At 44.1% G+C, this 23,847-nt stretch overlaps 1 protein-coding gene across 7 annotated transcripts; it reads left to right on the top strand.

Moving 5' to 3' along the window:
* Positions 1-925: 925 nt before the first annotated feature.
* LOC309515336 (C-C chemokine receptor type 5-like) lies at positions 926-22,125 on the top strand. Of its 7 annotated transcripts, none has more exons than XM_082193106.1 (4): positions 926-1,216; positions 5,317-5,506; positions 6,268-6,484; positions 6,605-7,774. In XM_082193106.1, the coding sequence occupies exon 4, from the start codon at positions 6,631-6,633 to the stop codon at positions 7,705-7,707; it is 1,077 nt and encodes a 358-aa protein (XP_082049232.1). In that variant the 5' UTR covers positions 926-1,216; positions 5,317-5,506; positions 6,268-6,484; positions 6,605-6,630; the 3' UTR covers positions 7,708-7,774. The 7 variants fall into 7 exon arrangements, with proteins under 7 accessions (XP_082049232.1, XP_082049230.1, XP_082049231.1 ...); XM_082193108.1 differs by lacking the exons at positions 6,268-6,484; positions 6,605-7,774 and adding exons at positions 18,388-18,447; positions 20,416-22,125 and having other exon boundaries at positions 1,015-1,216; positions 5,317-5,446; XM_082193104.1 differs by lacking the exon at positions 6,268-6,484 and having other exon boundaries at positions 932-1,216.
* The last annotated feature ends 1,722 nt before the right edge of the window (positions 22,126-23,847 follow it).

Consider the following 23,847-nt stretch of genomic DNA (forward strand, 5'->3'; position numbering starts at 1 on the left):
TCTTCATTTATAGGGCCGGATTTTTACTTTGGGGAATATAGCAACCCTATGAATGGGGATTCAAACCCTGCTCTCCCAGTTCCTTGTCCAACACTCTAACCTTTGCTATACACCTGCTGGTTGCTGATATCGCCTTCTTTTGGGTTACAGTTAGGTAGCCGTGTTGGTCTGCCGTAGTTGGGGAAAAAAATCCTTCCAGTAGCACCTTAAAGGCAAAGGTAAAGGGACCCCAGACTATTAGGTCCAGTCGTGACCAACTCTGGGGTTGCAGTGCTCATCTCGCTTTATTGGCCGAGGGAGCCGGTGTACAGCTTCTGGGTCATGTGGCCAGCATGACTAAGCCGCTTCTGGCAAACCAGAACAGTGCACAGAAACGCCGTTTACCTTCCTGCCGGAGTGGTACCTATTTATCTACTTGTACTTTGACGTGCTTTCAAACTGCTAGGTTGGCAGGAGCAGTGGCCGAGCAACGGGAGCTCACTCTGTCACAGGGATTCGAACCACCGACCTTCTGATTGGCAAGTCCTAGGCTCTGTGGTTTAACCCACAGCGCCACCCGCGTCTTTTTCCTGTAAGACCAATTGCAGTCATTAACGGTCGTCAACAGGTTTACCATATCTATCAGGCAATCACCCATTCGCACCACCCTTCTGAGTAATACCCCTCCCCACCCTCTCACTATATATAAGGGTCTGGTGATATCTGTTTCAGTGTATCTGAAGAAGTGTGTGTGCACACAGAAGTTCATACCAATAACAAACTAAGTTGGTCTCTAAGGTGCTACTGGAAGGAATTTTTTTATTTTGTTTCGACTTCTTTTGAGTGACTGTTTGCTGTTGGAATATTGGATAAATCTGATTGCATAGCTATTTAAGTATTATGGACACACAGCAAGCAAAAAATGCTCCTGCTCCTGCGGTCATTTTAAACTAGGCAGTTTCTCGCACCAACTTCACTAGCCTATGGTAGGGAATACATTTAAGAAACGGGATGTATTTGTCACGCTTAGTATTGCAGTATTTGCCACGGTGGGTGGTGTTCAAGTGAAGAGTCATTTTCAGAAAAAGAGACATTATTCTTTCACTTGTTGCTAAACAGTCAGTGGTGGAACTGTGTACTCTAATTCAGGAAATGATACGCTCCTTTGAAATCTAGGCACAGAATCTTGCTTTGTCACAGAACCCGTGATTTTCTCATCAACAAGAAGAACGGATTGGTGAGTATTCATATTTCTATTATTATGTGCTATCGATACACAGCTCATAAATAAACTTTATTTGGAGTCAAAAACTTACTTGGACTAGGAGGAGACTTGACTATTTTATTTTATTTTTAAATAACAATTTCATGCCCTGCTCTGGAACGTACTGATGTCTCAAAGAGAGCATATATAGAATCAGTAAGAAGCGACATCAGCATAGTTCGCAGAAAATGAGCTTATTGATTAGGTCCTTATATAATGCAACTTATATTTTAAACCAATACAGTTCTGGTGGAATAAGTTGGGCTTCATTTGCTTTGTATATATAAAACAGTATTATGCCACTTTAAAGAGTCATGGCTACCCCCAAAGTACCCTGGAAACTGTAGTTTGTTAAAGGTGCCGAGGGTTGTTAGGAGGCTCCTGTTCTCCTGACAGTGCTATAGTTTCCAGAGATCCCTCTCAGAGATCTACAATTCCTGGAATGGTTTAATAATCAATTCCTCTTCCCAGGGTTTTCTGGAAACTATAGCACTGTCAGGGAAACAGGGGTCTCATAACAACTGTCAGCATCCTTAAAAAACTATCATTCCCAGGATTCCTATTGTTGTTGTTGTTGCTGCTGCTATAGCACCCTTCATCTGAAGATCACAGAGGGTGGTTAAGTATTTAACCATTTAACATAAAGTATTTAAAGTAGTACGATACTTCTTTAAATGTATAGTGCAGAAGCGGCCTTGCTTTAAATTTATCACATTTTATAGCCATTCGGTGACTATGAAGGGAGTATTATAAGATCAAACGCATATCAAAACCCCAGTTCTAAACACAGTTACTTGCTGGAAGTGTGTGCTGTTAATTTCATGCTGCTATAGTGTCGTAGAAATTCATCTTCATTCTCAACTTCTCCACATCTCTTAATTTTGTTGCACTGTGAGCTCTCCCACTCAAGACAGGACAAAGAGAGAGAATCATCCTGGTGATCTGGAGAAGGAAGGGACCCACAGTGAAGGTCTTTGACAATGGTCCTGCCCTTTGCTTGCTAAGATTAGGATACTGTGGAGATGGCTTCAGGGCAGAAGTTGGTGGTGGTGAAAAAAGAAATTGGAGGGTGCTGAACTGGGAGACACAAGCAACGGTGGTCAAGGGTTAGGCAAGGGTTAGGTCCCAAGTGCCCTATGAAAAAGGGTGTTCAAGGGTTAGGCAAGGGTTAGGTCCCAAGTGCCGTATGAAAAAGAGAAGCAGTGAGGAACTTCCCATCTTCAGCTGCTGCTACTCTCACCAACTGACTGGGCCCCTTCCCCCTTCCAGGCTTTTGGAACCACCTCGCCTGTGAGGAAGACTAGGAGGAACATCAGTCCTAGGGGTGATGGTATTAACTGTGAGCCGACTTACCAAAGATAAGCATGAGAAAAAGTTTGCCAATTCCAACTAGCTCCCAGAAGACCACACCCTGTACGACTAATAGCTTCTGGCTTTATTACAGCCACTTCCTGGAAGGTTGGGTTGCCACACAATTTCTCAGGGGCCAAGAAGTCCTGTTTTTCTGAAATATGTACAACCCATTTATATCCAAGCTGAGCATTCCAAGAATCTTGTAACATCAAGAATTCCGTTTCTGAATCTGCTTGTTTTCTTATTCCTTTCCCATCCCTTTTTCCTTTCATGTTGTGCCTTCTTAGATTTTAAGCTTGAAGGCAGAACACTGTTATTTTTATTCACCTATAAGCTACACTGGGATCCTATCTGGCTCCAAAAAGGGGTATAAGTCTTCTGAATCAATCAGTATACCCGCTGTGTCCCACCTACAACACTTCACCACCCTTGACTAGTTCATCATAATGAGTTATTAAGATAACAGATTGCATTGAACCAACATGTTGAGTCTTTGTTGGTGAGACTGCAAGCTCCAGAGCAGCTTCTCTTACATATTTTTGGAACTCTAAGTACAATTCACTACATTTCTGCAATAGTTTGAATTGCTTTTTTTTAAGTTCTCACTAAAATTCTCAAACACCTTAGTCCTTCTTTCTTTTACTACACACGTTCTGCGTGCAGTTTGACCTATTATACACATATATACCTAACCCTAACCTCTGCAAGGAATTTTGCTTAATACGATGCATTTTGTGTATTGTTGGCAATAATACAGTGGTGCCCCACAAGACGAATGCCTCGCAAGACGGAAAACTCACCAGACGAAAGAGTTTTCCGTTTTGGAGGTGCTTCGCAAAACGAATTTCCTATGGGCTTGCTTCGCAAAACGACAATGTCTTGCGAGTTCCTGCTGGTTTTTTCCCCTTCCCCCCTTTTTCTAAGCCGCTAAGCCGCTTATCAGCTGATCCGATCAGAGATAAGCCGCTAAAAGCCGCTAATCCGCTAATCCTTCAATGGGCTTGCTTCGCAAGACGAAAAAACCGCTAGGCGAAGAGAATCACAGAACGGATTCTTTTCGTCTTGCGAGGCACCACTGTATCTGGATTTCTATGCACACTGTCTCCTAACATGTGCCCACATCTCTTGACTGAAGAACTGCATTGCAAAATGTGGGACAGTGTTCATTTTGAAGGAGACCTGTGTTTCAGTTCATGCATTATTTTGAGAAGTCCGAATCAAGGCAGTTTGCAAATTGAACCAATTCCCGTACCCACCCCCACTGTGCCTCGTGGGTGGCAAACCTCAGGGTCTTGTGTTTTCCATCAATTTTGGAACCTGGAATATAAATTATTACAGCTTGGAATCTAGCATGCTACAAGCATAGCCAAAATATCTCGGACAAACACAAGCAGGTTTAAATCTCATCAAGTTTGCAGAAGTTGCAGATTGAAGAGATCTTTGATAATATTATTGGCTGGTTAGAGTCAACTGCTTGTGGCTCTTATTGCTGGGAGGAAAGCCCCAGACCTTCATCCTGAAATGCAAATATTTGTTAACTTAAGATAAAGAGAGAAAGGAAGGCCTAATTTTAAGTTCTTTTTGCACGAACATTTGAATGGAAAGGGTGTGGTCTGCTGTGTACCCATCTGCCTCACTGTTGTTGTTTTGCTATAGCTAGCCAAGGACTAATAGGGTGAGTGCTTCACTTGTATGCGTAGGAGATCTGAATTCAAAGTCCTGTTGAACCAGAAACACTATTTTCTGGGCTAAGAATGGATTTTAAGACTGGAACTCTAGGTTGCGCTGCAAGCATGTAACTCCCAGATCTCTGTTTGCTGCGAGGTATTGATTTGAAAATCTGGGAGAAGTACAGAGGAAAAGGAAGGGTTTGACTGATGGATGTGCCCCATCAACTCATGCAGATCACACATACACTCACCACATATGCATATTCACCACACACGCAGCACACACAAACAAGCAGAGAACTCACATATTGTCACACAGGCATAGACAGCCATGAACACACACACAAACCAAACCAAACAGGAAGAAACCCTTTCCACTCCAGTGATGGGGTGATGCTGATATTGCTTCCCCCCCCCCCTCTGCACAAATCTTTCACATTGGGAGATAAAGAATCTTGTGCATTAAAGATAATCTGTGCTCATTACAGTATCGCTATACGCGATCTTGCTTTAAATCCTGTTTGCTCTTGCGAAACCTTTGGGGCCTTCATACAGCTTCATTTCCTATCATTGCAAATCCTATACCTTTAGGCTGAGAACTTGCAGCCTGTCAATCCGCAGATGTTCAGGGTGGAGGGAGCTGCCCCACGTTGGTGGTGCTATAAAACGAGTGCCCTTTCAGACAGCAGTAATAGGGTAACATTGGGGAAGCATCGGGGTGGGGGAATGAATGAAGTACACTGATGTGTTGACAGTCTACCACGAGTGCACTATTATTGTGCCAATGACACGTTGCAGAATTCATTCACAAAACCACCAGTCTGAAGCTGCCCAAAGCTGCGAGGGCGACTTTGTCTGGCTTGGTGGGCTGGATCTGGCTTGCTGAACACAGTCTACACATTCCTGTCCTACACCCAGACTTGGACCAAAGTCTCCCCTTCCCTGCCATTCCACGGAAACTGCTGGATGTACATGAAGGACTTGCAGCCAGCCTGTTTTTAGAACTCCTGCTCCTCCTATAGACACCCAACTTTTTATCATTTCTTACAGTTGGCAGCCCAGAAAACAGAATCAGCAGCATTGAGCATTTCCCGAACAGCTGCTCTAAGATTTGCACAGCTCACGACAGTGATTTGGAATTGCAGGGGAAATAAACTGACTGTTTCAATAGTCAGGAGAGGTTTGGATAATCAAAGTCCTTGAATTCTCACCTCCTGTGCTGGATTTTACCAATTGCAGGGTAAGTGATACTAACGTTTTACTTAGAAGCTACATGCCTTGGCTATCACAAAAGCCAGATACCACGATACAGAACTCTGAATGAATGAAGGAAACAGGTCCCAATTCTAGAGACACTTTTCCAGGAGAAAGCCCAGCTTTGAATTCAATGGGACTTATGGACACATATTGGCTTACCCAACTTTTTATCATTTCTTACAGTTGGTGGCCGAGAAAACAGATCAATTCTAACATTTTACCTATATCGTGTTATCGTGTTTTTAATATTCTGTTGGGGGCCGCCCAGAGTGGGGTATAAATAAATAAATTAGTAGTAGTAGTAGTTACATGCCTTGGCTACCACAAAAGCCAGATACCACTATACAGAACTCCAAGTGAATGAAGGAAACAGGTCCCAACCCTATAGATATTTATCCAGGAGAAAGCCCAGCCCTGAATTCAAATTTTCAGTGTTATATCTCCCATGCCATATGGCAGAAATGAAGCTCAGTAATAGGCCATTTGCTTTAGAGGCAGAAGTTCCCTGTTTCAATCCCTGAACACTTCAGATAGAAAAGACTCCTGCCTGAATCCTTTGAGAGCTCTTATGGTTGGATAGACCAATGATCTAATTCAGTATAGGGCAGTTTCCTGGGTAACAGTGAAGACATTCAGGGGGAGAAGCTGGTCAGACAGAAATTTAGAGGATTTTATGCCAATATCTTAACATGAGTTTATTCTCCATATTTTGCCACTGCGTTACTGTTTATTGTTTGCATTTAGCCTGCCGGACAATACAGTGGTATCTCGGGTTACATACGCTTCAGGTTACAGACTCTGCTAACCCAGAAATAGTACCTCAGGTTAAGAACTTTGCTTCAGGATGAGAACAGAAATCTCACGGCGGTGGCGCAGCAGCAGCAGGAGGCCCCATTAGCTAAAGTGGTGCTTCAGGTTAAGAACAGTTTCAGGTTAAGAACAGACCCCTGGAACGAATTAAGTAAGTAACCAGAGGTACCACTGTATACCGATCCTCATCAACAGTCTATATATTTAGCATTATAACTGATTAAAATACTTGGTTTAATTGTCATTGTTGTTTCTTATTTCATGTATATAGATTCTTCATATTCAGTGACAGAGAAGATGGATGATTATTCCACGATGCCAGATTATGGGATAACGACAACTTTTGACTATGCGAGTATGGAAGAGCCAGTCACTGACAAAAATGTGAAAGGATTCACCTCTTACTTTGTGCCACCGCTTTACTCTTTGGTGTTCATATTTGGCCTGCTGGGCAACTCACTGGTGGTGCTGATCCTGATCAGATATAAGAAGCTCAAGAGTATGACTGATATCTTCCTACTCAATTTAGCCATCTCGGACCTGCTTTTCATCATCTCGCTCCCATTTTGGGCTCATTATGCAACCCGTGAGGGGTTTGTATTTGGAGATACAATGTGCAAAATTCTCTCTGGGGTCTATTGTGTAGGCTTCTACAGCGGAAGTTTTTTCATAATCCTTTTGACTATCGATAGATACCTGGCCATCGTCCACGCAGTGTTCGCATTAAAAGCTCGGACGATCACCTATGGCACCCTCACAAGCGTCGTCACTTGGGTGGTGGTCTTATTAGCCTCTGTGCCAGAATTTGTATTTCACCATGTTCAAAAGGCAAATGAGACATACGAATGTACCATTCATTATCCCTTAGAAAATGAAAAAGTATGGAAGCAATTTCTAACTTTAATGAAGTTCATTTTGGGCCTAGCCATTCCTACAGTCATTATTATCTTCTGTTACCTGCGGATTATCATGATTTTGGTTAAGGGTAGAAATCAGAGAAAGCAGAAGGCTTTCAAGCTTATTGCTGTGATCATGGTTGTTTTTTTCCTCTTCTGGATGCCACACAACATTGCCCTCTTGCTGCGGACCTTTCAAGATTCATTTTTTTCATTTAACTCAGAGAATAATATTGAGGGCAAGGTAGCTTTCGGTGTTGAAGTCACAAGAGTTATTGCTCTGATTCACTGTTGCATCAACCCTGTGATTTATGCCTTTCTGGGCGAAAAATTTCGGAAATATACCTCTATATTTTTCCAAAAGTGCTTGTTAGCTCCTCTCTGTAGGCTCTGCCCAGGTCGCAATTATCCTATTTTGGAACGGTCTACTTCCTCCTATATAAGTTCAACAGAACATGAAATTTCTATTGGTTTGTGAAGTGGTTTCCTGTTGTCTTTGTCCATCTTTTCTTTCCAAAGACTTTAGTTGGTTAGGGTTGTCATATGTCGGGATAATAATAATAATAAATTTTATTTATATCCTGCCCTCCCCAGCCGAAGCCAGGCTCAGGGCGGCTAACGACAATAAAATAATACAACATTCTAAAATCATTTAATTATAAAATTAATTCAAATCAAATTGATAGCAACCATTGGGCTAGAGTTCTGTGAAGATTGCCAAAGGAGGGAGTCAGGCTGTGCTCTGGCCAAAGGCCTGGTGGAACAGCTCTGTCTTGCCGTCCCTGCGGAAAGATGTCAAGTCCCGCAGGGCCCTAGTCTCTTGTGACAGAGCGTTCCACCAGATTGGAGCCCTGGCTCTAGTTGAGGCCAGCCTAATCTCTCTGTGGCCTGGGACCTTCAGGATGTTTTTGTTTGAAGACCGTAAGTTCCTCTGTGGGACATACCAGGAGAGGCGGTCCCATAGGTACAAGGGTCCTAGGCTGTATAGGCTGTATAGATAGCAGTGTCCGGGAAGAAATCGCTTAAATGTCCAGGCAAATCCGTACGTATGGCAATTCATGTCGGAAGTCTAGTTTGGGGCAAGTTTTCTTAAAGCTGCTTCTTCTTTTTTGAGATTTTGCAAAAGAAGCCCAACAACTCTTGCGTCCAGATTTTCACGTTTTGAAATATGCCAATCCAATGTTGGTATATCTGACCAAAGTATTTTAGACTGCTAAGGGGAAGATGAAAACGATGTGTTAGGATACCCTATGACCTTTGGAGGGAAACTGTTCTCACGCCCTTCCCCCTTGGGGCTCCCGTGGGAGCAGGCAGATCTGGTGAGACATATTTTGATGTACTACAATTCCTGTTATGATAGGTGGTGAAAAACTGCTCACGCAAATTGTTGAAAAATACTGAGCTTGTAGAAATAAATGCCGAACTCTCGCTTTGGAAGTCAGTTGTATCAGGAAAGTGAAGACAATTCCTATCAAATTTCTCTCAATAGGAGATGCAGAAATGGATCACGAAGCCCAGGATGTTAATGAGTTATGTCTGCCATTATCTGGTCTTCCAATATAGGTAAAGGTAAAGGGACCCCTGACCATTAGGTCCACTCGTGGCCGATTCTGAGGTTGCGGCGCTCATCTCGCTTTATTGGCCGAGGGAGCCGGCGTACAGCTTCTGGGTCATGTGGCTAGCATGAGTAAGCCGCTTCTGGCGAACCAGAGCAGTGCACGGAAACACTGTTTACCTTCCCGGCGGAGTGGTACCTATTTATCTACTTGCACTTTGACATGCTTTTGAACTGCTAGGTTAGCAGGAGCAGGGACCAAGCAACGGGAGCTCACCCCATTGTGGGGATTCAAACCGCCGACCTTCTGATCGGCAAGTCCTAGGCTCTGTGGTTTAACCCACAGCGCCACCCATGTCCCTCTTCCAATATAGGGAGACATTAAGTCCTGGACAGGTTCATATGGACATCTGAAGCAGCCTTAAGTGGACCAGAACATTGGTCCATTATTAACCCAATATCTGGATAGGCTGCAGTTGATCCAGGACTTCAGACTGAGTTTTTCTCAAGTCCTGCTACCAGAAGGCCCTATAAGGGAAGATGTCAAGGACTGAAGTTAGAACATTTAAGCACCACCAAATTCAAAGGAACCTACTCCCAGTTCACTCTGTATATAACTGCAGTCATGCTGATTCTAATAAATTCTGTATTATGCCACCTTTGGGAGAGTGTATATTATTTTATAATAAATCAGCACAGGAGCTGTTTGTCATCCTGGGGTTTGGGGAAAGGTCATAATGGGCTCCTGTACTACCTACACCTCTGTCAGGTGCTGCTCATATTCCTAAACTTTTGGCTTCTTTGGAGAAGAGATCTTAAGCCATTAAGGTACATCAAACCATGATTAGTGTTTTCTTGTTTGACAAAGGGAACGGCAAGGTCAAAACTCTGAGCAAGGCTTATTCTCATGAACCTGCCCTGCAATCCAACCAGGAGAGAATCTAGTTGGTGATAGATGGAGCAGAAAAAGTAGTTGGAAGGGGAAAGGCAAAGTACCCTGCTGCCTCTCTCTCCACCCATCAGAAGCTCCTCCATTCACAACTGCATCTTCCCAAAACTTTAGTTGTTGTTGTTTTTTAATGTGACTGCAGCAGCTCCCTTACACATGTGGTTTCCCCACGAGATAATGACATGGTAAGATAAAGACAGGATTCTATTATTATTATCTTTAAGTCATATCCATATTAAAACTGTATTTTACTGGGGGAATGGCAAATAAGAGTTATATCCAGTTTAATAGGTGCTATAGTTGGAAATATCCACATCTCTGCAGATTTCCAGGACGTCACCCATCATGTTTAAAGGACATATAGATGCAATTTTGGTCACTGAGGTCAAGGCAGAAAACAACCCTGTCAACATGCTGTACTCGACATTATTCAATTTCTGTTGAAAGATGACTAAGGGCACCACCCAGGAAAGACTTTTGGGGAAGCCTATTGGACTCAGATAGTCCTTCTCTCAGAACTTGCTGCAAGTACCATGATGCCCAGGATGATAAATAGTTCCTCTGTTACCTGATCTTCTACTAGAGGGAGACATTAAGCCCTGGATAGGTGCATATGAACATTTGAAGCTACCATTGGCAGTGTTAGATTCTTGGTCTATTAATCCAGATTGTCTACTTGGATAAGCAGCAATTGATCCTGGACTTCAGGCTGAGTTTTTCTCAAGTCCAGCTACCAGAAGGCCCTATAAGGGAAGATATCAAGGACTGAAGTTGGAATCTTCTGCATGTAAAGCACCATTGAGTTCAATGGAACGTACTCCTTCTTTACTCTGTATACAACTGTAGCCATGCTGACCCTATTGTGTATTGTGCTATCTTTGGGAGAGTCTGCATTATTTCACAATGTATTAATACAGCTGTTTGCCTTTTTACACCTTTAGAAGACACCCAAAGGCAGCCCTGTATAGGGAAGGTTAAAAAATAATAATAATGTGTTATTATGTTTTTCTATCGTTTGGAAGATGCCTAGAGTGGCTTGAGCAACCCAGTCAGATGGGTGGGGTATAAATAGTAAAAATATTACTACTACTACTACTACTACAACTACTACTACTACTATAACTATTATTATTATGGAATTGGACATCCCTATTTTCATAGGATAGATGTTGAAGAGTATGATGGCCTATGAAGAAATGCTGCAGCATTTGGGGATTTTTAGTTTAGAGCAGTGATTCCCAGCCTGTTAGGAGTTCAGGTTCCCAGCTTGATAACACAGTAAGCGTAGCTAATTAAAAAGGAGGATTTATTGCAAAAACAAACAGATAGCTCTGGACAGCTCTGACAAAGCTGCTGGCATCATTACTCAAGATGACCCCTCTGAAGACTCCTTCTGGGTTTTGCAAAAGATATTGAACTTGTGTATCTTACGTCTTTTGTTTTGCTTCTTGTCTAACAGCCCTCCCCTTAGCCGACTCTTAGGAGGGACTGGATCAGCTCCAATCTCTTCCTGTTCTGACAGACTACTTCCTTCTCTGTTCCCGCCTGTTGGAACTTCCCGAGAGCTTTGGCTGGGTTCCCTCCCGCTCTCAATCATTCCCTTATCATCCGGCGTTCCAAGGGGCGGAGGAGTTGGCACTAGCCAATGCTCAGCCTGCATGACAGTTAACTCTCTCTGTACCTGGCTGCTTTCTTCAGTTGGCTGCAAACCTTCACTGGGAGCTGTCTCCTTCATGACAGCATCTCTAAAATCCTGGTGCCCCCCCCCGTGACATATAATTCTTATTATTCAAAAAATGAACTCCTATTCATGTGGAGGAAGCCTAAAAGACCATTAGTTGTTAATAGCTCATTCTCGAATTGCTCCCCTTAAAAATCAAATTGCCCCCCTGTGCGTCGTGTGCCCCATGTTGGGAACCACAGGTTTAGAGGAAGGGAAGTAAGATAGAAGAGGAGACATGACTGTCAGAGACATGGCCGGCAGAGAGGACTCAACAGAGGGGGAGGAAGAGGCAGAGGCAAACAGGAACTTGGTTCATTCACACCACGAAAGTGAGATAAGCCCTTCTCGCTCTGAATTGCTGCCTGTAAGTTTTCGCAGCAGCACAGAGATGAAGGAGCAGGATGCAGGTGGTCGTAGGGGTTGGATTCAACTCCAGAGGAGGAGGAATTGGCTGCACCTGAGTCTCCAAGAAGCAGGAGGCGGAGCAAGCGACTAGAACAAAGGAGGACCAGCAGAAAGTGGGGGGTGGGCTTGGCGTATATCTGGCCTTGGAAGGGGCCGGAGGCCAGTCGAGTCAAATGACTCTGACAGTGAGGTATGAGTTGTGGGAAGCTTGGATTGCTGAAAGCCCGTTGTTGATAAATAAACCTCAGCTAGTCGAACTGCCAGTGTGTCGTGTCTTGTGTGGGATAAGTGCTAAACCTGACATGAAGACAAGTGGAAAGAGAAAGGTTTCTCTCCGTGTCTCATAGCAACAGAACTTGTGGATGTCAAATGGAGCAGAATGTTCGAAGATTCGGGACAGATGAAATAAAGCACCTCTTCATGAGGTGTGTAGTTAAATCATGGAACTCATTCCTGCGGGAGGCAGTGATGGCCACCGAATTCATGGAGAGGGCTATTGAAGGCTACTAGCCATGTGGCTATGCTCTGTCTCCACAGAGGAAGCAATGCTAGGAAACAGCTCTCACCTTTGTCCCTAGCCCGCTGGAGATCATCAACCAGCGCGACCAAGGCAGTTTCAGTCCCATGATGAGGCCTGAATTGGGATCCAAATAGTCCGCAACCTCCAGGCGTGCCTGGAGTTGTTCAGCAACCACCTGCTCAATCACCTTGCCCAAGAATGGAACATTTGAAACTGGGCGATAGTTGGCCATACTGGCTGGGTCTAAAGATTTTTTTATGAAGCGGTTTAATGACCACCTCTTTCAGCAGGTCTGGGAACGCTCCCTCACAGAGGAAAACATTCACCACCCCGCAGAGCCCATCGGCCAGCCCTTTCCGGCTTGCTTTTATTAGCCAGGATGGGGAGACAGGTGGTTGGTTTCATGCGTCCAAGCAGCCTGTCCACATCCTCAGAGGTAACGGATTAAGATTGATTCCATGCAACTTGACCAGACAGGGCTCTAGCACTCTCCTGCCCCAGCCCTGCTCCCACGGTGGAGTCTACTTCCTTCCAAATCTGAGCGACTTTATCTGCAAAAAATGTTGCAAAATCGTTGCAGGAGATCTTGGGGTCTTTAAAAGGCCCCAATGGTAAAAAGTGGTTCCGCTAAATTGCGCACCACCTGAAAGAGTCTCCTGCTACTATTTTCTGCAGATGCAATAGAGGTGGTGAAGAAAGTCTTCTTCGCCATTGCTATCACCACTTGGTAAGCTCAACCTTGAGCTCTAACCCATGTCCGGTCTGATTCAGAATCAGTTTTCTGCCACCGGCGCTCAAGCCATCTCGGCGATTGTTTCCTCGCCCTCAGCTCCAGAGGAAACCATGGGGCTGTCCGGGCTCCATGCAATCGGAGAGGGTGCTTTGAAGCCAGATAGCCGATAGCCCTGGTTAACGCCGCATTCCAGCGGGCCACCAGGGAATCAGCTGAAAGGCCATCAACATGGGATAAAGCATCCCCTACCACTCTCTGGAAACCGTTTGGATCCATTAAGTGGCAGGGATGGACCACCCAAATTGGTCCCACCTCCCTGCATAGGGGAAGGGAGAAGTCCAGTTGCACCAGGAAGTGATCTGACCATGGCACTTCTTTTATTTCACTTTTACTTAGTGTCAGATCACTATGAGTTGGGCCAAACATATTCAGGGACAGCCCCATGGAGGCCATGCTTTCCATGAAGTCCCGAGCGGCCCCTTGTAAGGTCGTGTCGGCATGGATGTTAAAATCCCCTAGGACAACCAAACTAGGTGTCTTCAGGAGAACATCCACCATGACCTGAAGCAGCTCGGGCAGGGAATTCTTGGTGCAGCGGGGAGGTTGGTACACCAAAAGGAATCCTGTACTGCTCCTATTGCCCAACTTCCAGAACGTGCACTCAGAGAACTGGGTCTTCCCAGTAGGATGCCTGATGCAAGCTAGTGACTTCCTAAAAATCACTGCAACCCCTATCCCCGCCCACATGACCTGGGTTGCTGTCCGTAAGAGAAACCTGGTGGACAAGCAGCAGTTAGGACAGCACCATCTGCTTCATCCATCCAAGTCTCTGTTACACATGCCAGGTCAAGTCCTCCATCCATGATCAAGTCATGGATGGCAGTGGTCTTATGAATCATTGACCTAGTATTGCACAGCAACACCGTCAGGTCATGTGGGTTTCCCTTGTTGATTCCAGTATCCATCCGGTCAAGAGCAGACCCGGAGGCAGGGATAGTCTTCAAACAATGACTAAACCTGCCTCCTCGGTAATGACATGGTCTGGTCTTAGCGTAATTCCTCCTCCTGCCCATGATCACTGAGATTGGATGTCCCAGTGCATCCCCCCCACCTGTGGAACTTGCCCCAGCCATTCTATTGGCTGGGGCCCACTCCCAGGCAGCCCTGATCCCGCCCCTTAAAAACAAAATGCAAACTATACAACAACCAATAAAACAATAAAAAACAGCAGTTATACTAAAATTAATCCCCAACCAGATATCCATCTCACCCTCCCCAACAGAGCAAAAATGGGGGGGGGGAATAAGAAAACACTTAAAGAGCCACCGACTGCTTAAGAACATTTTAAAACACATAAAATCCCATATAAACAGTCCCGTGAGACTTCATTTGATTGCTTTTGGTATTTTTGCCATTCAGCATAAACAGCAACTCAAAATTGTGCAATGAAAGTCTAGTAAGATACTTTGCAGTTTTCAAAATCGTCTGCAGGGGTACGGAAACAGATGTTGCTGACCAGGCAAATCATTACTGTTAGAATAAGGGAACTATTTCTTGATTTTTAGGAGTCACGTTTGTCCACTAGAAATTTGCAGAACCAACTTTTCTACCCACAGGAAAGGGCTGTTTGTTTCTGGTTTCCACAACGTGCCTGTTCCAAATAATCCAGCTTTCACCATCATATCTTAAAGGCAAGCACCTTTGTAAATTGGTGAGTTAATCTGAGTAATGCGGGGGGGTGGGGGGGTGGGGGGGTTCCATTTGTGTGAATTTTGTGCCTGACTTTGTACGTTTCCTCCTTCCTTCCCCACCCTTTCTTCTCTTTGTGTTTTGTCATTTTCAATTGTAAGCTTGAGGATTGTGATGGTGTTATTTTTATCCACCTGTAAGCCATCTTGGGACCCTCTGTAGTTTGAAGAGGTGATGGTATAAATCTTCTGAATCAATCAGTACATCCTTTGTGTCCCCACCGAAACATATTCATGACTCTTGGCTAGTTCATAATAATGAGTGACTAAGATAACAAATTGCACTGAACCAGCATGGTGAATTTTTGCAGCTAAGACTGCAAGCTCCAGAGCAGTTTCTCCTACTCATTTTTGGAACTGTAAGTACAATTCACTACATTTCTGCATCAGCTTGTGATTTTTTTTCAAACACGTTCTCATTAAAATTCTCAAACACCTCCATCCTTCTTTCTTTTACACATTCTGCATGCATGACCTAACTTCCTGACATTAGCAAGCAATTTTAGCTTAATATTATGCATTTTGTATATTATTGTCACAAATATATGAATTTCCACACACATAGTCTCCTAACATGGGATGCGGGTGGCGCTGTGGGTTAAACCACAGAGCCTAGGACTTGCCGATCAGAAGGTCGGCGGTTCGAATCCCCGCGACAGGGTGAGCTCTCGTTGTTCGGTCCCTGCTCCTGCCAACCTAGCAGTTTGAAAGCACATCAAAGTGCAAGTAGATAAATAGGTACCGCTCCAGCGGGAAGGTAAACGGTGTGTCCGTGCGCTGCTCTGGTTTCACCAGAAGTGGCTTGGTCATGACCACATGACCCGGAAGCTGTATGCCGGCTCCCTCGGCCAGTAAAGTGAGATGAGCACCGCAACCCCAGAGTCGGTCACGACTGGACCTAATGGTCGGGGGTCCCTTTACGTTTACCTTTAGTCTGCTAACACATGCCTTTTGCCCACATTTTTTGATTGGAGAACTGCATTCCAAACTTTGGAAAAGTGTGAATTTTGAAGGAGACCTGCATTTCAGTTCATGCATTATTTTGGGAAGTCTGAATCACAATGGTTTGCAAACTCAACCAATTTCCTCCCCCATCCCTTTTGCGAGTGGTGGGTGGAAAACCTCAGCACCTTGTGTTTTTCATCAGTTTGGGAATCTGGAATATATAATATTACAGTTTGGAACATCAAAATATAAAAAATATTGAAAATAGCCAAAATATCACTGACAAACACAAGCAGGTTTAAATCTCATCAATTTTGCAGAAGATCTAGATGGGGGAAATGTATTGATATGAATGTCTGCTAGCTAGAGCCAACTGGAATTGTTTGTGACTCTTATTGTTGGAAGGAAAGCCCTGAAATGCAGATATTTGTTAACTGAACAGAGATGGACAGAAAGGAAGACCTATTTTTAAGTTACTTTTGCATGAACTTTTGAAAGGAGGGGCAGGAAAAGGAAATTAACACTGTGGTACAGTCTACTGAGCAGCCATCTGCCACACTGGAAAGGGGGCACATTTTAGCCTGCCCTGCAATCAAGACTCCAATTGATCAGTCAAGCAAGCAATCAGTTTGGCGGATGTTCTGCTGGTATTGTTTTCTATAACTAATAGGGTGAGTGCTTCAAAGTACCATGGTTTTATTTGAATTGACTTCCTTCATCTCATTCAGTCCTTTATCGCGCGTTGGGGGTGAAAGAATCTGTCGGTTTTGGTTTCTCAGTTATTCAGTCCTAGATGCAGTTCTTCTTTGTGATTAAAAACAAAACCAATCCTCGTGAAAATTCTTCAGAATTTTAGTGCGAATTCCTCCTAACAAACCATATTTTTTTTTACAATCAGTTTTGAATAACGTACACATTTTTGCAAGCGTTTTCCCCATTTTGTAACTAGTTCAACAAACATGTTTGTTTTTATAAGCACTTTCTCCTAATTTATGCATTTTTATTAGCATTGTTTGGCAGGAGAACTGGATCAAATGTGTGGATTTTGAAGGCTGCAAGATTTTCGGTTCTCGTAATGTTTTGGAAAGTGCGAATTTGATAATTTCGGCTTTAAATGGAAACCAAATAAAATTTATCCTCCATCCCTAATTGTGATGAAGCCCAATTTGGGATGCCTAGTGGTATTACATATGGCTGCGTGTGGATGTAACTTGTCCTATCTATCTCATGGGATAGTTGCAAAAATAAAAGGAACAAGAATGGTGGAGCATACTGCTAACCAAGAGGACGGGAACTCTGTCAACCTCCTAAATTAGCTTTGAGTGTGGGAATCAATATCTTTTTGAGCTAAATCTGGTTAGTGTTAGAATGATGCCTTTCTCAGTTGTGATTCCAACGAAATAAGCTAAATAAGATCAGGAAAGCAATGAAATCTTAACAAGCAGCCCTGTTTGGGAAAGTTTTTAATGCTCGATGTTTTACTATGTTTTTATATATGCTGTAAGACGCTCAGAGTGGCTGGGGAAACCCAGCCAGATGGGCGGGGTATAAATAATAAAATTATTATTAAAAATTATTAGTAGTGATTTCGACAAGTCCTTGAGCCCTAGTCTGCTGGGGCTGCAATGGCATTTGGCCAGAGATGGGGAAACTGCAACTCTTCAAATGTTGCTGGCCTCACATTTCCCCTGGCATTTGGCCACGTTGGCTGGGGCAGGTGGAAGTTGGCATTCAATAACATCTGGAGAGCTAACCAGCCACTCCAGTTTTGGATATTTCCTCCCACTTTTGTTATGATGTGGCTTTGTCGATGCAATTCCCAGCATTGTATTTTTGCTGTGCCTTCATGACTTCCTTAGTGAAATGCAGAAGGAACACCGCAACATAAATCAATGATAAAGCTGTGGCTGCAAACCTCAGTGTGACAGCAGAAAACCCCTGGGAATTTCTTCTTCTTTGCTAGAACTCCACATCTCTAATTCTAGACTGAGCGAAGCTTTTTTGGTTCGGCTGCAATGGCAGGCAGCGATAATATAGTAGCATTGGGGAAGCATCATAGAATCATAGAGTTGGAAGAGACCACAAGGGCCATCGAGTCCAACCCCCCCGCCAAGCAGGAAACCAGGGAACAGCTGATAAAAGACACTGATGTGTTGACAGTCCACCACGAATGCACTATTGTGCCAATGACATGTTGCAGAATTCATTCACAAAACCACCGGTCTGAAACTGCCCAAATCTGCGAGGGCGACTTTGTCTGGCTTGGTGGGCTGGATCTGGCTTGCTGAACACAGTCTACACATTCCTGTCCTACACCCAGACTTGGACCAAAGTCTCCCCTTCCCTGCCATTCCACGGAAACTGCTGGATGTACATGAAGGACTTGCAGCCAGCCTGTTTTTAGAACTCCTGCTCCTCCTATAGACACCCAACTTTTTATCATTTCTTACAGTTGGCGGCCCAGAAAACAGAATCAGCAGCATTGAGCATTTCCCAAACAGCTGCTCTTAAGATTTGCACAGCTCACGACAGTGATTTGGAATTGCAGGGGAAATAAACTGACTGTAATAGTCAGGAGAGGTTTGGGTAATCAAAGTCCTTGAATTCTCACCTCCTGTGCTGGATTTTACCAATTGCAGGGTAAGTGATACTAACGTTTTACTTAGAAGCTACATGCCTTGGCTATCACAAAAGCCAGATACCACGATACAGAACTCTGAATGAAGGAAACAGGTCCTAATTCTATAGACACTTTTCCAGCATTGAATTCAATGGGACTTATGGACACATATTGGTTTGCCCAGTTATATGGTAAAGCGTGTTCTCCCTCATGGAGAGCGCGTGTTGCGGTGGGGTCCACCAGGCCACCCCTCTGTTGTCAGGCAGGATTACCAAGGAAGCCTGCGGCAACGATTGGATGGTTGGGTTGCTGGGGTAAATCCTATATTGCAATTTGGTGTGAGGGATCGGATGTTTGAAATCCTGTGAACGCAGCTTGGAGCTTTCTCTTTCGCTGCATGCAACGGATCATCCGCCCACCCGCCCTAATTTTATGGGTTTTGCGTTGACCTTGCTATGCCTGTCATGGAGTCGTCTGCCATTGGGGCAGGGGCCTGGTAGGAATTTTGTCCATCTGGCTGATTGGCTGGGCCATTTGGTTTTTGCCCACTGCGTAGCAAATCGTCACAACTTGTAAGGTTGCGGTTAGGCATTGGTTATCAATTGGTTGGAGGAGGGGTTAGGATTGGCTGGGCCTGCCCCTCCAAGGTTGCTGCGGAAAGGGAATTCTGTTAAAGGAATCCAGGGGCTTGCCATCTTTTCGTCCAAATCCCTGGAATGGGGCTAGGGCCGGCAAGCCCTGGGGAGCATGCGGGAAGGGGGGAGGGTCTGTGCCTCAGCTCCATTTCTCCCCAATATTGTTTTCCCTTACTGGCTTCTGCTGGAATCCAGAAGTCAGTTCTGTCCCTGGGCAAGGACAGATAGTTGTAACCAATGCCTAAGCAACCACTCACATGTATGTATTTAAATAAAGTTGTGGCCAAAATTATGCAAAAACCTTAAACAAAATTTATGTGAGTGTTGTGAGGGGTGGCTTGAGGAACCTCGACACGCAACCAGTTACAGTGGTACCTCAGGTTACATACGCTTCAGGTTACAGACTCCGCTAACCCAGAAATAGTACCTTGGGTTAAGAACTTTACCTCAGGATGAGAACAGAAATTGTGCTCCGGTGGTGCGGCAGCAGCAGCAGCAGCAGCAGCAGCAGGCCCCATTAGGTAAAGTGGTGCTTCAGGTTAAGAACAGTTTCAGGTTAAGAACGGACCTCCAGAACGAATTAAGTACTTAACCCGATGTACCACTGTACTGACCAAGGGCTAAGGCCCCCCCCCTTCCAATTTCCAATGGTATATCTCCCATGTATTATTCCATATGGCAGAAATGAAGCTCAGTTGTTTGCTTTGGAGGCAAAAGGTCCCTGTTTCAATCCCTGAGGACCGCAAATCGACTCCTGTCTGAATCTTTTGTGAGTTCTTGCAGCCTCCCTAGGAGCTTTGTGGACTCTCCTTCCTTGGAGGTTTTTATCCTGTCCTGGATCCTTTAGCTGAGTTTCCTGCTTTGCAGGGGGTTGGACTAGATGACCGTTGAGGTCCCTTCCAACTCTGCAATTCTATGATTCCTGCTGCTGGTTATTGTAGATAATACCAGTGTTCTAATTCAGTATAAGAAAGTTTCCTGGATACCACTGAATTGATTCTAGGGGATTTGCTGCTCAGACAGCCATTTAGAAAGTTTTATGCCAGTATCTTCACATGAGTTTATTCCCCATCTTTTGTCACTGATTTAATATTTATCATTTATATTTAGTCTGCAAGACGATACACTAATCCACAGCAATAGACCACACATTTAGCATTATCACGGATTAAAATGCATGGTTTCATTCTTAACGTCATTGCATTCCCCATTTTCTGTCACTGCTTTAATCTTGTTTATATTTGGCTATATACTGATCCTCATCAGCAGACTAAATATTCAATATTATCATTGATTACAAATACATTATTTTGCTGTTTTATTTAATTGTTGTTTCTTATATCATCTACGTAGATTCTTCATATTCTGTGACAAGAAGATGGACAATTTTTCCATGATGCCAGATGATGAAACAACTTTTGACTATGGTCCGGATACAGCCCCAGTTCACAGCGAGAAGGGGAAAACATTTGCGTCTAATTTTGTGCCACCACTTTACTCTCTGGTGTTCATATTTGGCCTGCTGGGCAACTCACTGGTGGTGCTGATCCTCATCAGATATAAGAAGCTCAAGAACATGACCGATATCTACCTGCTCAATTTAGCCATCTCAGACTTGCTTTTTATCTTCTCGCTCCCATTTTGGGCTCATTATGCAGCCCGCGAGTGGGTATTTGGAGATACAATGTGCAAAATTCTCTCTGGGGTCTATTGTGTAGGCTTCTACAGCGGAAGTTTTTTTATCATCCTTTTGACAATTGATAGATACCTGGCCATCGTTCACGCAGTGTTCGCATTAAAAGCCAGAACGATCACCTATGGCACCATCACAAGCGTCGTCACTTGGGTGGTGGCCTTATTCGCCTCTGTGCCAGAATTTGTATTTCACCATGTTCAAACGGAATCTGAGATCCACAAATGTACCATTCATTATCCTTCAAAACATGAAAATGGATGGAAACAATTTTTAACTTTAATGAGGGTTGTCTTGGGCCTAGCTCTTCCCGCAGTCATCATTGTTTTCTGTTACATGCAGATTATAAAGATTTTGATTAAGGGTAGAAATGAGAGAAAGCAGAAGGCTGTCAAGCTTATTTCTGTCATCATGATTGTTTACTTCCTTTTATGGATGCCATACAACATCACTCTTTTGTTGCAGACCTATCAAGATTCAATTTTCTCATGTGGCTTAAAAAATGATTGTGAGGGAAAGTTATCTGTAGCCATTGCTGTGACAGAAGCAATTGCTATGATCCACTGTTGCATCAACCCTGTCATCTATGCCTTTGTGGGGGAAAAATTTAGGAAATATCTCTCTATTTTTCCCCAGAGGTGTATGTTAGCTCTTCTCTGTACAGGTGGTGGTCACCCTCATTTAGACCGGTCTACTTCGTCCTATACCAGTTCAACAGAACATGACATTTCTGTTGGTTTGTGAAGTGATTTCCAGTTTTATTTGCAAATAGTTTAGTTGGTATGTCTGGGAGAAGAATGCCAGACTGCTAAGGGGGAGAGAGAAATGATAGCCTGTGATCTTTAGAAGGACACCATTTCATTGCCCCTTCCCAGTCAGAAATCTCATGGGGGAAGGAAGCAGGCAGATTTGGTGAGACACATTCTGGTGAACTAACCCGCTATTATAGGTGTTGCATAACCACTCACACAAATGACTGAAAAGATTGTGCATGTATAAATAGAAACCAGTTGTGTTTGGAAGGTGAAGACAGTTCATATAGGACTTCTCTCAATATGAGATACAGAATCTGATCCAAGGACCGTGAAGCACAGGATGTTAATTAAATACATTTGGTATTCGTTGGTAGGTTCATATGAGCATTTGAAACTGTCTTAGGTGGTCCATTAACCCATTACTTTCTACTTACATAGGCAGCAGTTGATCCAGGGCTTCAGGTTGTGTTTTTCTGCTACCATAGGATCATTTAACTGAAGTGAAGCTGGAACTTCCTCCATGTTAAGCACCACCAAATTCAATGGAACCTACTCCCAGTGAACTCTGTATACAACTGCAGTCATGCTGATCCTAATAAATTTTGTATTATGCCACCTTTGGGAGAGTGTATATTATTTTATAATAGATCAACACTGTTGCTTGCCTGTTTGGAATCCTCCTTGGGAGTGGGATTACGGGGAACGTCATGATGAGATCCTGTACTTCCTACACCACCATCTGTCACTACTCGTACACCTAAACTTTTGGCTCCTTTGGAGAACAGATCGTAAGCCATTAAGGTACATCAAACCATTATTTACTTCTTCTTGTCTGACAAAGGGTATGAGAAGGTCAGTACCCTGCACAAAATGTAAACAGAGAATCCTTTGCATTGGTCCAGGAACAAGCTCCAATCCTACTTGCTAGATGTATGCCTTCTACGTGCTGTTCAAGTAGTGGATGGAGGGGAATATTCTTCCACCAGTTCTACTGAAGGAATGGGTTTCTGTGCAGTCAGTCTGAAACGGGACCCAAAATCCAAATTTTTCCTTCTCCAAGGGAGCATTTCTAAAATGCATTTACTTGAACTCTTGAGTCAATGTATAAACAGAAAGCCAGCTGTATAAACAAGTACTCAAAGCCCTCTCCTTTATCAGTCCATGACGGCAATGGATGGCCTTGCCAGTTCCGAGTAGAGCAGGGATGGCACGTCTGGGTCTTATCTTACATCCTGACCACAAAGGCGCACAGACTTTGTCAGGTCTGACAAGAGACCTGGGAACGGCGCCAGGAGTGCTCTTAGAGTTGGTGACCTCCTGCCCCAAGATAAGAGTATAGGAACAGGAACAACCTTTTATGGTCAAGAGTGCCGGAACAGGAACAACTGTTTATGGTCATGGATGTCAACTTACGTGTATAAGCTGACATGGTTGGATTCCTGGGGAAGGGGGGAGAGGGTGCCTGGAGGATATATATACTGCATGGAATCTCTCATTTCTTTGGACTTGCTGTGGACTGACCACGCAAGTGCCTTCTGCTATCCGGAGAGCAGAATAAACTCTTTCTCTGAACCAAACCTCGGTGTCATTTGACTTCCTTCCTCCCGTCCGGGAGCAACGCAGACCCCACCAATCGGTAAAGTCTAATAAGGCTACACTGCAGCCTCTATTTGATGGCATGTTCCCAACTTCTCTCTGTCCTGGATTCGGAATAGGGATGAAGAGGTTCTAGCACATTGTCTTTTTCTGAAAATGCACCATTTGAGTCCTTTCCACATGTGACGATTGAGGATTGAGACCTGTTCCACTTTTCTCTGCTTTCACATAGGCAGATACAGTACCTACTCATAGACCATGTAGTTCAGCATCCTGTTCTCCTAGAATCATAGAATTGGAAGGGACCCTGAGGATCATCTAGACCAACCCGCTGCAATGCAGCAATATCCCCCTTATGGGGATTGAACCTGAGACCTTGGCCTTATCAGCACCATGCCTTACCCAACTGAGCTATCCAGCAAATTATGCATTCGAGTTTCCTGCATTTGGAAAAACCACAGGAGTCAGCACACCAGGAGTGCGATGGATGAGCCTTACCCTGGAAGAACCACCTTGACGTGCAAACTGCCTGCATGAAATGTTTAGTTTCCTTGTTTAAAACATTTCCATAGCATCCTTCAATTTAATAGTTTTTAAATATTTAATTTAGATCCTGCCCCTAGTCATGAGGTAAAGGTAAAGGTAAAGGTACCCCTGCCCGTACGGGCCAGTTGTGTCCGACTCTAGGGTTGCGCGCCCATCTCACTTAAGAGGCTGGGGGCCAGCGCTGTCCGGAGACAC

The sequence above is a fragment of the Podarcis vaucheri genome (genome assembly GCF_965113315.1).
Source record: "Podarcis vaucheri genome assembly, chromosome: 12".
Taxonomy (NCBI): Eukaryota; Metazoa; Chordata; class Lepidosauria; order Squamata; family Lacertidae; genus Podarcis; species Podarcis vaucheri.

Excerpts from the sequence above, each read along its gene's own strand:
- LOC309515336 (XM_082193106.1), top strand. The coding sequence starts at position 6,631 with ATGGATGATTATTCCACGATGCCAGATTATGGGATAACGACAACTTTT.